The sequence below is a fragment of the Salmo salar genome, chromosome 12, assembly GCF_965601325.2.
Source record: "Salmo salar chromosome 12, fSalSal1, whole genome shotgun sequence".
Taxonomy (NCBI): Eukaryota; Metazoa; Chordata; class Actinopteri; order Salmoniformes; family Salmonidae; genus Salmo; species Salmo salar.
In genome coordinates, this window is record NC_138302.1 from 54,915,793 (window position 1) to 54,932,429 (window position 16,637).

General features: G+C 42.6%; 1 protein-coding gene and 1 long non-coding RNA gene across 2 annotated transcripts; both read left to right on the forward strand.

Moving 5' to 3' along the window:
• The first annotated feature begins 1,078 nt into the window (after nt 1-1,078).
• On the forward strand, nt 1,079-5,257 carry LOC123724024 (voltage-dependent calcium channel subunit alpha-2/delta-3). The gene is made up of 10 exons (XM_082959557.1): nt 1,079-1,229; nt 3,342-3,419; nt 3,620-3,681; nt 3,875-3,919; nt 4,114-4,176; nt 4,272-4,342; nt 4,549-4,624; nt 4,790-4,830; nt 4,945-5,000; nt 5,130-5,257. Exons 3-10 carry the CDS (start codon nt 3,634-3,636, stop codon nt 5,255-5,257), a joined length of 528 nt encoding a protein of 175 aa, XP_082815683.1. The 5' UTR covers nt 1,079-1,229; nt 3,342-3,419; nt 3,620-3,633.
• Nucleotides 5,258-7,705: 2,448 nt separating this feature from the next.
• LOC145859514 (uncharacterized) lies at nt 7,706-9,918 on the forward strand. The gene is made up of 2 exons (XR_014379717.1): nt 7,706-7,843; nt 8,484-9,918. It is a non-coding gene; the product is annotated as an uncharacterized LOC145859514 (long non-coding RNA).
• Nucleotides 9,919-16,637: the final 6,719 nt, after the last annotated feature.

The window sequence follows — 16,637 nt, forward strand, 5'->3', positions numbered from 1 at the left end:
GTAACCGTAACCCTCGCTTCAACCCCAACCCTTAACCCTAACCCTATATCCTGTTTGTAGAGGACGTGGTAGTGTGTTTCCAGGACTGAACCACTCCCTCTCTGCCGTAGGTGACAGGGAGCTGATCCAGGAGGTGTTGTTTGATGCTGTGGTCACAGCCCCACTGGAGGCCTACTGGACCGGCCTGGCCCTCAACAAGTCCGAGTGAGTCTAGCCTACTAACTCCTGAACATGAACTAACTCCTCAACTCCTTTATGCAACACGCCTCCCTCTGTTGCTCTCTCACAGCTCTTACTTTGCGGGGTTGGTCGTCGTTACAAACAGCACTAAACATCAACGTCATCAGCATGTCACTAGGTCTCTGCTTTGATCACCCGTGTGGTCCCGCTGTAACGCTCGTCGTTGAAGGGGGGCCAAAACGCAGCGGGTAAAGTGCTCATCCTCTTATTTATTAAAGAAAACACTTAATCAATACAAAACAAACGATGAAAACAGTCCAGTAAGGTTCATAGACTATTCTAGAAACAACCACCCACAAAACCCAGTGAAAACAAACACAACAAAATATGGCCTCTAATTAGAGACAACAACAACCAGCTGCCTCTAATTGGAGGTCATTGACAAAACTCACATAGAACTAGAAAAGCTAGATAAACATAGAAATAAGAAAACTAGAACCTAAACCCACAATACCCGACCACACAAAACAAACACCCCCTGCCACGCCCTGACCAACTACAATGACAAATAACCCCTTTTACTGGCCAGGACGTGACACCCGCCTCTTCCCACAATCCTCTCTACTCTGTGGTCTCGTGACTAATGTGCTGAATGTTTTACTTTTTGTTTTCACTGTTTGTTTGTTTCCATCACCCCAACAGGAACTCAGACAAAGGAGTGGAGATTGCTTACCTAGGCACACACAGTGGCCTCTCTAGAACCAGCCTGTTTGTTGTCCCAGAGCAACTATCCAATCAGTGAGTACGATACTGAGCATCTGGCCAATCAGTGCAACAACTGAGACAAAGCAATGTACCAGTGACTTGTACTTTCACCAGTGACTTGTGGTTTCTCCTCTGACTCCTTCATGTCTTCCTGTGTCTCATCAGAGACTTCCTGACGGCGGAGGATAAGGAGGGGGTGTTCAATGCTGACCACTTCCCTCTGTGGTACAAGAGAGCAGCAGAGCAGGTTCCCGGCACCTTCGTCTACTCGATCCCCTTTGGAGGTATGGAGATACTTACACAAAATGTACCTTTACTCTATGTCCAGAATCCCCTCACCCGAAACACACCCGCACCTAACACAAGGTGTTACACCATTTACTTGCACTGTATTTTAATTATGTTGTCTTTGAAATACAACTTCATTTTACTTTAATCAATATACAGTTTCTCTAATATACAGTAGCTCACTCTCCCTTATTTGTGATTGAGTGTCATCTGTAGCCTATTTTCCCCACATCCCTCTCAATAGATCTCTATGGTTAACCCTGTGTACTATATCTCTGTGGGTTACCATGGAGATTCAGTGTATCTGTGTCTCTGATATAGGGTGTAGTTAGCCCCGTTGCTCTGGGAGACCTGCACACATTAATCTGGTCTCCCGTTGCTGAAGGCGACATCCTGAACCCCGAAAACATATTTACCAGCCTTCTGGTTTATCTATTTCTGATCAACTTTTCCTGTCACCGAAGGCAAATCTATAATCCAGAATGCCTTACCAGCTTTTACAGACTATACACTCTATGAAAAAAAACATTTAAATCCAACTTTTCCAGAGTTTACCAAATTCACACCAAATCCCCTGTGACAAGGCCGTACCTATTCACTGACAAAATCATAGGCGGGACAGCACGAAATGAGATGCAGAGACGTGACTTCAACAAAAAGAAGTACACTGTAATCGGTGTTCTTCTTTCAACTCTCCCCGGGACCGTCCAAACAAAGGCCAGGGTAATGGCTCTCAAAAAAATAATATAAATAATAAAATAACAGTTGGTGCTAAACCTATAACAGGGAATCCTACTGTCCTGGAATTCATCATAGTCATAGTCTCTGGCTCATAATCACTCTCCCCCCTCTGCCCCTTCAGGGAGCACAAACAATAACCAGTCAATTGGCCTCAGGTGAGCTCATCAGTAGTGGCTGTACTGCGGCCCACCTCCAGCAGAGGGAGCAGTCGGACCACTTGACCCGGCTGATCCCTCACACACCCTAAAGCCAAAGGTTTGTTGCCAGCTGAGATCACACGGTAATCTTGCATGGCGACTACTACGGAGTATGGGGACAAGGGAGTGACTTTTGGAAAATGTGGATTTAAACGTTTATTTTTACCATAGTTCACACATTTTATAGCCCGTACCGATCGGTAAGGCATTCCGTATTATAGATTTGCCTTGTGACGGGAAAAGTTTCACGGAAATAGGTAAATCAGAGGGGCTGATAAATATGTTTTCGGGGTACGGGATGTCGGCTGCACTGACAGGAGACTAGATTAATGTGTACAAGTCTCACTGAGCAAAGAGGCTAACTACACCCTATATCAGAGACACAGATACACCGAATCGTCATGGTAAAACCTATCAGAGACACACTGAATCGCCATGACAACCCACAGAGATACAGTATACAGGGTTAACTAAAGATATCTATTGAGTGGGGTGTGGGGGTGGAAAATAGGCTACAGATGAAATTCAACCACAAGTTAGGGAGAGTGAGCTACTGTATATTAGAGAAGCTGGGTTGTTGTACAGCTCATCTCTCTCACTGCTGTCTGTAATTAATGTGCCCCACTTTCTTCCCACTGAGGGAAAGAGAGGATCAGGATCTCACTGTTGTTCCCTGTTGTCTACCAGCCTCTACCTTCCTCTAACTGCTGTCATCACTTAGTCTGTTGTAAAATATCCCTCCTTTACTGTCACCTCCCCTGTTTAATACTATAACCTCCTCCAACAATCCCTGTCCCCAGAGGTTCTGTAGTGCTAGTACCAGAACAGTTTTTTATTTCATAAGAACACATCCCTCCCTCTGTGTCAGAATCACTTCTAACATCCTGATTGTAGACTACCGATGGGATTCCATCACTGAGTGTAGTGCTGTGGGTTGCTATTGCCAGCTGAAGGCTGTGGGTATGGTGCCATCTTTTGGCTAGAAAATGATTATTCCCTTTTGTTTCTGTGACTTGGTTTTCCAGTTGTGATGGTGCTGAGGGTGGAATGGAATATATAGTGTATTTTATAAGATCTATTGAAATAGTAGGAATTGTTATTTTCCATTTACACAGCATTTGTTGATTGAGGCTAATATCTGTGCTTCTCTGTGTTATTGTTTTACTCCAGGAAATGAGAATAAGAGTGTGGTTTTGGCCAGCACTGCCATACAACTGCTGGATGACAGGAAGTCGCCTATTGTTGCTTGTAAGCTCCCTGAAAAGCCCCTAACTTCTCCCTTAACTTCTCCCTGACATAGAGAGCTACTGTACCTGTTATAGGCTTGTAACTATAAAGCCCCCTCTGAAGACATGTGAAGAAACTCTTTAATACATTTTTAAATCCTCTTCTAGATGAACAGTGTGCTGACTGTGTTCTGTTTGTGTTTTTGTTAAAACCCACTATAGCCGTTGGGATTCAGATGAAGCTGGATTTCTTTCAGAGGAAGTTCTGGACCGCTAGTAGACAGGTAGACACACACACACACACACACACACACACACACACACACACACACACACACACACACACACACACACACACACACACACACACACACACACACACACACACACACACACACACACACACAATATCCAGTGTTGTGAGACATGCTTTATGGATTATTCTAATAATTTATTCCTCTTATTGATTCGATCCAGTGTGCTGCTCTGGATGGGAAGTGCACCATTAGCTGTGATAATGAGGTAAGACCAGACAGTAGCTATCTGTCACTGACTCATGCTACTTCCTGTTTCTTAGCCCGTTGTCCGTGTCTCAGCTTTTCTACTTCCTGTCTGTACTGTCTGTGACCTTTCTCTGTTTCCTCTCAGTATTGAATTATTAAATGACGTCATGCTTTGAAGATCTGAATTAATATTCCTTTCTTTCTATCTAACAGGACATCAAGTGTTACCTTATAGACAACAACGGATTTATTCTGGTCACAGAGGACTACTCTCAGGTACCATTAATAATATACTAAATATGTGTGCGTGTGTGTCCTGTAGCTCCCCTGGTTCTTAGTATTTGCCTTTAAATAAACATCTTCTTCCTCAGACGGGGCTGTTCTTTGGAGAGGTGGAGAGTGCTGTTATGAACAAGCTGCTTCTCATGGGCTCCTTCAAAAGGTTAGAGGAGAAATCATGTTACAGTCATTACCCTGAACACACACACACACACACACACACACACACACACACACACACACACACACACACACACACACACACACACACACACACACACACACACACACACACACACACACACACACACACACACACACACACACACACACACACAAAACGATTGGTCTATTTTCTCCTCTCTCTAGGATCACTCTGTATGACTACCAGGCTCTCTGTAGAGAGTATGCTGGCAGCAGTGACAGCACACGCTCTTTATCACATGTAAGTACTGCCCCTAAATATTGTCACATGTAAGTACTGTCCCTAAATATTGTCACATGTAAGTACTGCCCCTAAATATTATCACGTGTACGTACTGTCCCGAAACTACTCATCAGACTTACATACATCCAGTCAATGCTAATTATTTAATGTCTTCTCTCCCAGCCCTTCTCCATGGTGAAATGGCTCCTGACCAAACTTGTCATGTGAGAATAATAAAATAATCACCTTGATACGATAAAATGAGATGCACTGATTATCAACCACAGTACATATTATTGTATTATTATATCAATGTATGTTTGTGTTTTCCTCATCAGTTTCCTGCTGGAGTTCAACCTTTACAGCTGGTGGCATGTTGATCTCTCAAAGGTCAGTGTGTGCAAGAATATACCTTGAGGTGTGTGTGTGTGTGTGTGTGTGTGAGTGCTTGCACACATGCATGTGTGTGTATGTGAGTCTTTCGTGTCTTTATTATGTTAAGATTTACATGTCCCATTTCCAGCCCAAAGGTCGAGGGGAAAGACCATGATGGTGCCATGTGACACGGAGTACCCTGCCTTCGTCTCTGAGCGTACCATCAAAGAGACCACGGGAAACATTGACTGTGAGGGCTGTGCCATGTACTTGTAACACAGTTCCCTTACCTGTGTATTAGGCACCAAGAAACTCACTTAACCTGTGTGTTGATGGTGTATACACAATACAGGGTAATTTCATCCGTTAGTTCTGGGATAGGCGCCCCGCTAGCGGGACAACTTACGGTGAAACTGGAGGACGCGCAATTCAAATAAATCATCATAAACATTATGGATATTAAACATTTAGGTACATACAAGCGTCTTATATCGGTTGAAAGCTTAAATTCTTGTTAACCTGTCTGGGCTAGGTGGGCAGTATTTTCACGGCCGGATGAAAAACGTTCCCAATTTAAACAGGTTACTACTCTGGCCCAGAAACTAGAATATGCATATTATTAGAAGATTTGGACAGAAAACACTCTGAAGTTTCTAAAACTGTTTGAATAGTGTCTGTGAGTATAACATAACTCATATGGCAGGCAAAAACCTGAGAAAAAGTCAACCAGGAAGTGGAGGATCTGAGAATTGTAGTTCTTCTTTCTTGTCCCTTTCGAAACTACAGTATCCGCGGGGTTACGTTGCACTTCCTAAGGCTTCCATTGGCTGTCTAAAGCCTTCAGAAAGTGGTTTGAGCATTCTCCTGTCACTGGGCAGAAAATAGGAGCTCAGTTTCTGAGTGGACTGCCTGGCAACAAAGGGATTGGATATGCGCGTTCATGCGAGCTCGCTGTTCCTTCTTTTTCTCCTTGAATGAATACGCTATTGTCCGGTTGGAATATTATTGCAATTTTACATAAAAAATACCATAAAGATTGATTTTAAACAGCGTTTGACATGTTTCTAAGTACGGTAATGGAACATTTTGACTTTTCGTCTCTGGTTCCGCGCTCGCGCGTTATGCCTTTCGATAAGTGATCTGTACGCACGAACAAAATTGAGGTATTTTGACATAAATATGGATTATTTCGAACAAAAACAACATTTCTTGTGGAAGTAGCAGTCCTGGGAGTGCATTCTGACAAAGGTCGGCAAAAGTAAGAGAATATTTCTATTACTAATTCTGAGTTTAGGTTGCCCCGAAGTTGGCGTGTGTCTGTATAGCTCACCGAGATGGCTGAGTTAAGTACTCAGAATATTGAAAAATGTGCTTTCTCCATAAAGCTATTTTAAAATCTGACACAGCGGTTGCATCCAGGGGTAGTCTATCTATAATTCTTTAAATAATTGTTATGTATTTTGTCAACGTTTATGATGAGTATTTTTGTAAATTGATGTGCACATTCACCAGTCGTTTTGGTGGGAATACATTTTCTGAACCTCACACGCCAATGTAAAATGTTGTTTTTGGATATAAATATGAACTTTATCGAACAAAACATACATGTATTGTGTAACATAATGGCCTAGGAGTGTCATCTGATGAAGATCGTCAAAGGTTAGTGCTTCATTTAGCTGTGTTTTGGGTTTTATTGAAACATGTCCTTGCCTGGAAAATGGCTGTGTGATTATTTGTGTCTATGTACTCTCCTAACATAATCTAATGTTTTGCTTTCGCTGTAAAGCCTTTTTGAAATCGGACAATGTGGTTACATCAAGGAGAAGTGTATCTTTAAAATGGTGTAAAATGGTCCCACGTAGCCCATAGAAGTTAATCTAACTGCAGTGTCCGATTTACAGTAGGCTTTACAGCGAAAGCATGCCATGTGATTGTTTGAGGATGGCGTCCCACATCAAAATATTTTGCCACCGGCACAGGTTTCATAAATTCACAAATAGCGATTAAATATTCACGTACTTTTTGAAAATCTTCCTCTGATTTGTATTCCAAAAGGTCCCAGCTATAACATGTAGTGTCGTTTTGTTAGATAAAATCCTTCTTTATATCCCAAAAAGTATTTTTAGTTGGCGCCATCGATTTGAGTAATCCACTCGTTCAACATGCCAAGATAGGAATCCAAAAATCTACCCCTAAACTTTGTTTCAACAAGTCAAAATACGTTTCTATTTAATCCTCAGATACCCTAAAATGTAATTAAACTATACATGAATTTCCAAGTCTATGTCCCTGTAGTAAAACTCATTATTCTTACTCGTTTTGGAAGAAACAAGCCTGAAACCTTGAACAAAGACTACTGACACCCAGTGGAAGCCATAAAAATTGCATACTGGGAGCTAGATTTAATTATTTCCCTATACGTTCCATTTTAATAGCATGGGCTCTCTCAAAAAAAACTAATTTCCGGTTGGTTTCTCTATGGATTTTCTCTTACCATATCTATTGTTAGTCTCCTACATTATTTTAACATTTCTACAATCTTCAAAGTGTCTTCTTTCCAATGATACATATATGCATATCCTGGCTTCAGGGCCTGAACAACAGGCAGTTTACTTTGGGCACGTGAGTCAGATAGGAAGTGGAGAAAATAGGGGCCTAGCCTTATGTTAAAAGCATCAACTGAATCAACTCAACTCTCTCTCTCTCTCTCTCTCTCTTTCTTTCTCTTTCTCTCTCTCTCTCCCTCCTCAGATCTTTTGTAATTCAGCAGATTCCCAGCAGTAATCTCTTCATGGTTGTCGTGGACAACAAGTGTGACTGCAGCTCTGCCCCCCTGGTTTCCATGGATCCCATCGAGATTATGTATATCCTTTACTAACCCTCAATAAGTTTGAGTGTATTTTTAGTACAAAGCTTTTGTGAGTGTTTTTTAGTATAAATGTTTTGTAAGTAGATGGGTTTTGTAAGTTAACTGTAAGTGAACTCTGAACTTAGACTTTAGTGTTCTGAGAGCGTGAATAGCTTCTTCATTGTCAGAGGTATTAATACATGTCTCATACATGTAGGTATTTAGGAAGCGTGCATTACTGTTTGGTTGTCTCATCATGCTAGAATGATGTTGCAGAAACGGTCACCACAGTATCAGTTAAATGTATCTGAGGTGTCTGAGGTGTGGTTCATCATCAGTATTTCTATAACCCCTTTGCACACAATGAGTCTCTGAAATGTGATAGGTTGAAATTTCAGAAAGACAGAAAGCGGCCAGAATCGTGTCATCCTTTTCACCCCGAGGTACGCAGTGTGTAGATATGTGTGCGTCGGCGTCACAATTCTGTGATTACACGGAAAGTACATGAACGCCTGTTTATGAGTGTATATTAACATGACATTAAGCATTTTTGTGACCATCTGTATATTGTCTGAAGCATATAGATATATAGTGTATGTATTAATTCATTTCTATGGTCTGAAACTCCTGTGATGCCCCATGTGTCTGATGCAGGAGAATGCCATGGAGTGTGGAGGAGCAGCAGGCCTCTCTGCCCCCCTTACAGCAGCACTGCTCCCCCTACTGGCCACTCTCATTAGCAGGTGACCACACCGTCCTTGAGGCCCACCGTCCTGGACCCAACACTAGACCTAACACTGGAGAGATTGATAGACAGGCGCACCATCAAATGCTGACAACGGACAGAGAGCCTCGCCAACAAGAAGAACTTGCTCACAACTAATTGAGTTGCTTATTACCAACAGAGAGATGGACCAATTGTAAAGCATCTCCCTGACCAGCAGAGAAATAACAAATTAGACATTGTTCAAGAAAAACAGAACAATATTCCAAGGGGAAAACAATATGGACATTAGACAGAAAAAATATACCTGCGAGCAGCAATGAACGGGTTTCACAGGATGACAGAAAGGTGTCACGCCCTGGCCATAGAGAGGGTTTTATTCTCTATTTTGGTTAGGCCAGGGTGTGACTAGGGTGGGCATTCTATGTTCCTTTTTCTATGTTCTTATTTTCTATGTTTTGGCCAGGTATGGTTCTCAATCAGGGACAGCTGTCTATCGTTGTCTCTGATTGGGAACCATACTTAGGTAGCTCTTTTTCCAGCCTTGGGTTGTGGGAAGTTGACTTTGTTTAGGGCACATAGCCTTTAGCTTCACGGTTTGCGGGGTAGAGTTTATTGTTTTGTTCGGCATCTTTCCAATAAAGAGAATATGTACGCTCACCACGCTGCACCTTGGTCCTCTCCTTTCAACCGTCGTTACAAAAGGACACAAGATCAGTTGGATAACAAAGCCAGCCCTCTGTGATGTAGTAACTATCTTCCTTTATCTGCAGTCAGTGAAAGCATTACCATGTTGTTTTAAATCTCAGTTGGTTCACTCCACATTAGCGTTCCAAAATACTTCAATACACTCTCACAGCTGTAGTACGCTGACTGCAAGCGGCAGGGCAGGATTTGACAGAATAAAAGATCCACTTTTCCCTAACATGGGCAACGATATGTGATTATACGGTGGGTGGTGGGTACTCTCTTCGTTCGCGGGACTTTATCCTGCTAACTGTTCCAAATGTCCGAACTGAATTTGGTAAAAGGGTTTTTATGTACTCTGCGCCATCGTCTTGGAATGCCTTACAAAATACTTTTAAACTGGAAGAACTTGTCCCGATTGGTATTTTTAAATCACTGATGAATGATCTTGAGACTGATTCCCTGACATGTCAATGTTTTTAATTTGCTGTTTTTGATTTTGTTATATTCTTTCTTAATTCTATGGTTTTTACTAGATTACTTGTAGTTTTTCATGTTGTTTGTCTGTAATTTTTGTAATGACTTGGCGCCGCCTATCTTGGCCAGGACGCTCTTGAAAAAGAGATTTTAAATCTCAATGAGCCCTTCCTGGGTAAATAAAGGTTAAATAAAATAAAATATACAGATATACTAATCACAATATTTGACATAATTTATTGCATGAGACAAAGTCCACCTGATCAATAGTTATTGCTCTAGTATCTGATGGTGGCACTGGTGACGATGAGATCTATAGTGCCACCATTTGGTCTGGTGCAGCCATTTAAGGTTGCAGTGACTTCATATTCACACAGCTCCTAAGGACATACATAAGGTTTACATACCACATTTCATTGCCCCTTGTCCATCGGCTCAGTTCTTGTAGCCAGTTGCCCATGGTGGAATTATCTGCAGGGCTTGACATTAACTTTTTCTGCCACTTGTACTTCAGACAAGTAAGACAGATTTTTTACTTGTCCGAACGGTTAAGGAGAACTGGCCAAAACCTCCCTCTGTTAAGGTGAATGCAATGCAGATACTCGCAAAGGCTACAAGTCCAGCGTTCATCAAAGCACAGCTTCCCTGCCACGACCTGCCTGCCCTCTCGGCTCTGTCTTATATCAGTTTCTCAGAGTTCTGGTCAGAGTCTTGTAAGCAGGCACAGGTGTGAGCAATTAGTTCATGATTTAGTGATATCTTCCCTTACAAGCTGTCCTACAGCTTCACCACACTATCCCCATCCTGGGTGTAAAAGACCGTCCCTGAGTTGCTCCAAAGCCATGTGGTAACTTTGGACTACGCTGGTGGCTGCCAGTCTTGCACTGGTCATGCTCCCCGAGACAGTTGGGCTCCCGTTGACCTTCCTCCCACTGAAAGAGATGCTGCTGGTGTTTCCCGTTGCTGAAGCATGCCAGAAGTACCATCTCATAGATGCTGGAGGTCAGATGACCCCTATCGTGTGCTACATGCAGCTGGCAACAGCAGCCCTGGATGCAGAACAGCCTCTCTCCGGGAAAATCCACAGCAGATTGGAACCCCGGCCTGTGATAACCCAACTGGGTCATGGGTTGACCTCCAGTTGGTGGGAAGACCTGCGAGGTTGGGCAGGAAATCTCTCTCTCTCCCACCCAGCCGGGTCGTACTGGAGTCTCTGCAAATGAACAAGGAACAAAGGGTTTGAGTTGTTTGAAATGCACCACAGTTTCAGGACCTCTCTCCGCCAGTTCTATACGGCAGAGGACATCTAAAACCTGCTCTATCACTTGGAAAGGATGTTTGTAGCACCTCTGTAACTTAGGACATACCCCCCTGCTTCTTAGCCTTATTTCCAACCCAAACCAATTCACCCACAGATTAATATAGATAATTGGCCCGAAAATCAAAGTTAGCTTTCTGCTGACCGGAGGTATTAGCTTGGTGTCTTTTCACTGACTGCATCAATGTAGACAAAGTGTCATCCAGCCACAATATATATTCACTGACAGATGTACATTTTTTTCCAGTGATCTATGTCAAGCATCACATCGACTAGAAGAACAATTTCTTAACCAAACAGTACTTTGAATGGGTTGAACCCGGTACTTGCATGAACACTACTATGATAGACCATCATGACATACGGTAGAAGAACATCCCAGTTCAACACACTGTCCCCCATCCTGGATGGAAAAGACCGTCCATGAGTCACTCCGAAGCCATGTGGTAACTTTGGACGACGCTAGTGGCTTCCGGTCTCGCACTGCTCGTGCTCTCCGAGAAAGTTGGGCTCCCGTTGACCTCCTCCCATTGAAGGAGACGCTGCTGGCGCCTCCCATTGCTGAAGAAGACCGGAAGACCCCTCTTGTGGATGCTGGAGGTCAGATGACCTGTCTCATGTGCTAGATGTGTGCTAGCAACCCATCTGACTGGGGATGATAAGCAGAGGTTTGAGATTTGTGGATGTTCAACACATCCACAAACTCCTCTATCCGTTTTGAGATATAATCTCAGTCTACCAGGATGTACTTTTCCCGTTGGCGGTGTTAGTGAGGGGACCCAAGATATCCACTGCTATACGTTCACATGGCCAAGAGGTGACAGACGGGTTTAGGGGTGCACAGGTCGGCCGCAATTCACACACTCCTTACACCATTTTTCTACATTTTCAAACCACCCCGTCCAGTCGAAACGATCTTTGGCTTTCCCCTGTAGCTTTTGCACTCCTAAATGACCCCCTGTTGTTGTACTATGTACCATGTCCAAAACTGTAGGCGCCACAGCTTTGCGGAGGACCACTTGTATCTTACAAATGGCATCAGAATTAGGCAAGGGGACACGCACTAAACTCAGCCCTTGCACCTGAGCTGATCCCATACTGGCGCATATTAAGGCTTGATTGCTCTACCTCCCTGCGCTTGTCCCCTATACTGTACTTCTTGTAAGCTAGAGGAGAAGGCGTATTTCCGCGTCTTCTTGTTGGGCTTCTGCCAAGTCATCCCCCACCCCTGCTTCCTGTTCTAGCCATGCCAGCTGGTTGACATGCATCAATGCGCAAACCACAGGGCACTGATCTGATATACACTACCATTTAAAAGTTTGTGGTAAAGCAGAAATGTCCTTGTTTTTTACAGAAAAGCAAATTTTTAATCTATTAAAATAACATGAAATTGATCAGAAATACAGTGTAGACATTGTTAATGTTGTAAATGATATTTGTAGCTGGAAACGGCTGATTCTTTATGGAATATCTACATAGGCGTACAGAGGCCCATTATCAGCAACCATCACTACTTTGTTCCAGTGGCACATTGTGTTAGCTAATCCAAGTTGATCATTTAAAAAGGCTAATTGATCACTAGAAAAACCTTTTGCAATTATGTTAGCACAGCTAAAAACTGTTGTTCTGATTAAAGAAGCAATAAAACTGTCCTTCGTTAGACTAGTTGAGTAACCGGAGTATCAGCATTTGTGGGTTCGATTAAAGGCTCGAAATGGTCAGTCTATTCTTGTTCTGAGAAATTAAGGCTATTCCATGTGAGAAATTGCCAAGAAACTGAAGATCTCGTACAATGCTGTGTACTACTCCCTTCACATAACAGCGCAAACTGGCTCTAATCAGAATAGAAAGAGGAGTGGGAGGCCCTGGTGCACAACTGAGCATGAGGACAAGTACATTAGAGTGTCTAGTTTAAGAAACAGACGCCTCACAAGTCCTCAATTGGCAGCTTCATTAAATAGTACCCGCAAAACACCAGTCTCAACGTGATTTGCGGGTACTACTTAATGAAGCTGCCAGTTGAGGACTTGCTGCCAGAGAGACTAGGCGATCACAAACTGTCTCCCCAACTTCCAGTGACCTCTGCTACCAGGCCACCAATAGGTTGCTAGGGAGCAGGACACCTGAGAGTCATTCTGCCTGCTCAGGTCAGAGCCTCCTCAGTCTCTCTCCAAGTAGACAAGAGTGATGGAGTGCGTGGACAAGAAGTGAGTGATGTTGTTATTGAAAGTTGTGCATTTACTGTTGGTTGTTACTATTGCTAGTGGTTAATAGTAGTTGATGCTGTGTATTATACAGTCCTTTGCTTATATCAGTATCTCCTTATACAGTTAATATTATTATTGCTCATGTGCTGTTTCTCATTCATTCTCATGCTATGTTTATTAGTTGATTAATTCATATTATTCTCTGTTCAGAACCACATGCATCTCATAAGTCCTCTGGAAATAAAGTTATTTAGTGTGAGTAACGCTGTGCGGTTGCTGTAATCCTCTGACTGGGAAAGGTGGGTTTTTCATGCTCAGTAGTTTACCACGTGTATCAAGAATGATCCACCACCCAAAGGACATCCAGCCAACTTGACACAACTGTGGGAAGAATTAGAGTCAACATGGGCCAGCATCCCTGTGGAAAGCTTTCGACACCTTGTGGAGTCCATGCCCCAACGAATTGAGGCTGCTCTGAGGGAAAAAGGGGATGCAACTCAATATTAGGAATGTTTTGTACACTGTGTGATGATACTCTTATTCATAACAAAAAAAAACAGGTAGCTAAATATAATGTGCCTTTAACGAGAAGAGTGCAAATCTAGGCCTATTTATTTCATCTTTGGATTCTAAAATAGTTCGAAATCGGCATCTAGTTCCTATTGTTAATTTCATTTCCACGATCATTGCAGAATAAATTCCTCACATTTACTGACTGTGATGGTTTCATACTTGCAAAATAGCGTATAGGCCCTCTACAGCAGGGCTGCCCAACCCTCTTCCTGGAGCTCTACCTTCCTGTGGGTTTTCAGTCCATCCCTAATTTAACACACCTGATTCTACTAATTATCTGCTCAACAAGACCTTAACTAGCTGAATCAGATACGTTAAATTAGGGTTGGACTGAAAACCTACAGGACAGTAGATCTCCAGAAAGAGGGTTGGGCAGCCCTGCTCCACAGAATCAGTGTTTACAGGTCCAAAACAGCAAATGTCACTGCAAAATAAAACATTTTGCCACCTCCAAAGACTCAGCTGGTTTAAGGAAGAAATTCAATCATTGTCCAAGACCAAGTCAAGACTGAGTGAAAATGGATCCCAGACCGAGACACTCAATATGTGGTATCGAGACCGAACTCGAGACTAAGAAAAGGAAATGAAAAACATGGTGGGGATATTATTCTTGAGAACAAACATTTAACATCTATATCGATTGCCATCAGTCAAAGTGCACGAGTAACATCATGTTAGTAACTACCCACTGGGTAAAAACTGGTTGAATCAACTTTGCATTTTTTGTTGAAATGATGTGGAAACAATGTGATTATCTTGAATCAATGTGGAAAACTGATTGGATTTGAAAAAAATATTTGATCTCTTTTCAACCGACTTTTCATCTAAATCCAATAAAATTGGTGAAAGACCATATGTTCTTAATGTTTTGTATACTCAGTGTACAATATCCACATGAAATATGATCAAATTGATCAAATTAGACCCTCAATACCAACGATATAGCTGTATACAGTGTATATATAGTAGTGCAAGAGTTGGATCAGAGGAATAACTCACAGCAAAGGAGGATGATCAAAACAGATGACGAGCCAGATCAGGGGTGAATAACGCAATGTTTCAGAGAAACAGACGATCACAAACTACATAATAAGTACCGTGTCTGTGACTGAGAGAATGCTTTTAATAGAGAGGAAGACGAGGAGCCTGCTCACAGGAAAACCACAAAGATAGTCCATCAACTGGTGTGATTAGAGGTAAATGTCTCCTGCTCCTAACATGAGCCAAAACCATTTGCTTATCTGTCAGAGTAAATAACTATATTTTATTTTTTAACTACACTGCACAATAAAAAGCCGGTTTCATGTACAACTGCAGTATATATTGCCAACATCCAAAAGTAAAAAATAAGAAACAGTCTTGCTGTGGCTCCATATGACTCTCCACATTGTGCATTAGAGGCAATATTTTTCCTATCTACTGTAGTTATTAGCTTAATAAGATAATAGAGGTGCAGATACATAAGCAGTAAACAACTACATTGAACATTTACATGGAAATATAGCATGACAAGTGGGGTTTCAATACTCGTGAGATGCTCGTTGTAATGGTCAGAAGCATGAATACATTTCTCATATTGGTGTTTTTGGAGGGTGAATTTAGTTGAGTTTTTTTATATCTTGCTAAAAATATCTGGTAAAGTAGATTAATAGTTTCAGTTAGATGTATCTGAGGTTTGGTTCAACGGTACTTCTGTCAATCTCCTCAACACAACTAGTCTCTGAAATATGATAGGCTGAAGTGTCAGAAGGACAGGATGCGGTAAGAGTCTCGTCTAACTTTACACCCTACTGTGGTGTGTGTGTGTGTGTGTGTGTGCATGTGTGCACTCGTGCACCTGTTTGAGGTGTGGATACGTGAGAGCATACATGTACTGGTTGGTATGTGATCTGTAGACTGTCTGTGACTGCTGCAGGAGAATGTAGGCATCTTTGCCTCCCTCACATTAGAACTAACCACAATACAGATCATCTGTAAATTGTCCTTTGAATAATATTTTTAGTCCAGGACTAAGCATTTTCTGTCTCTGGGAAAATCAGGGGAGAAGGGCCTTGGTCCGGGAGGTGACCAAGAACCCGATGGTCACTCTGACAGAGCACCAGAGTTCCTCTGTGGAGATGGGAGAATCATCCAGAAGGACAATCATCTCTGCACCACTCCACCAATCAGGCTTTTACGGTAGAGTTGCCAGACGGAAGCCACTGCTCAGTAAAAGGCACATGACAGCCCGCTTAGAGTTTGCCAAATGGCACCTTAAGGACTCTCAGACCATGAGAAACAAGATTCTCTGGTCTGATGAAACCAAGATTGAAGTCTTTGGCCTGAATGCCAAGCATCACGTCTGGAGGAAACCTTGCACAATACCTATGGTGATGCATGGTGGTGGAAACATCATGCTGTGGGGATGTTTTTCAGCAGCAGGGACTGGGAGACTAGTCAGGATCGAGGGAAAGATGAACAGAGCAAAGAACAGAGAGATTCTTGATGAAAACCTGCTCCAGAGCACTCTGGACCTCAGACTGGGGCAAATGTTTATCTTCCAATAGGATAACGACCTTAAGCACACAGCCAAGACAACACAGGAGTGGCTTTGGGACAAGTCTCTGAATGTCCTTGAGTGGCCCAGACAGAATCCGGACTTGATCCCGGTCAAATATCTCTGGAGAGGTCTGAAAATAGCTGTGCAGCGACGCTCCACATCTAGCCTAACAGAACTTGAGAGGGTCAGAAAAGAATGGGAGAAACTCCCCAAATACAGGTGTGCCAAGCTTGTAGCATCATACCCAAGAGGATTTGAGGCTGTAATTTCTGCCAAAGGTGCT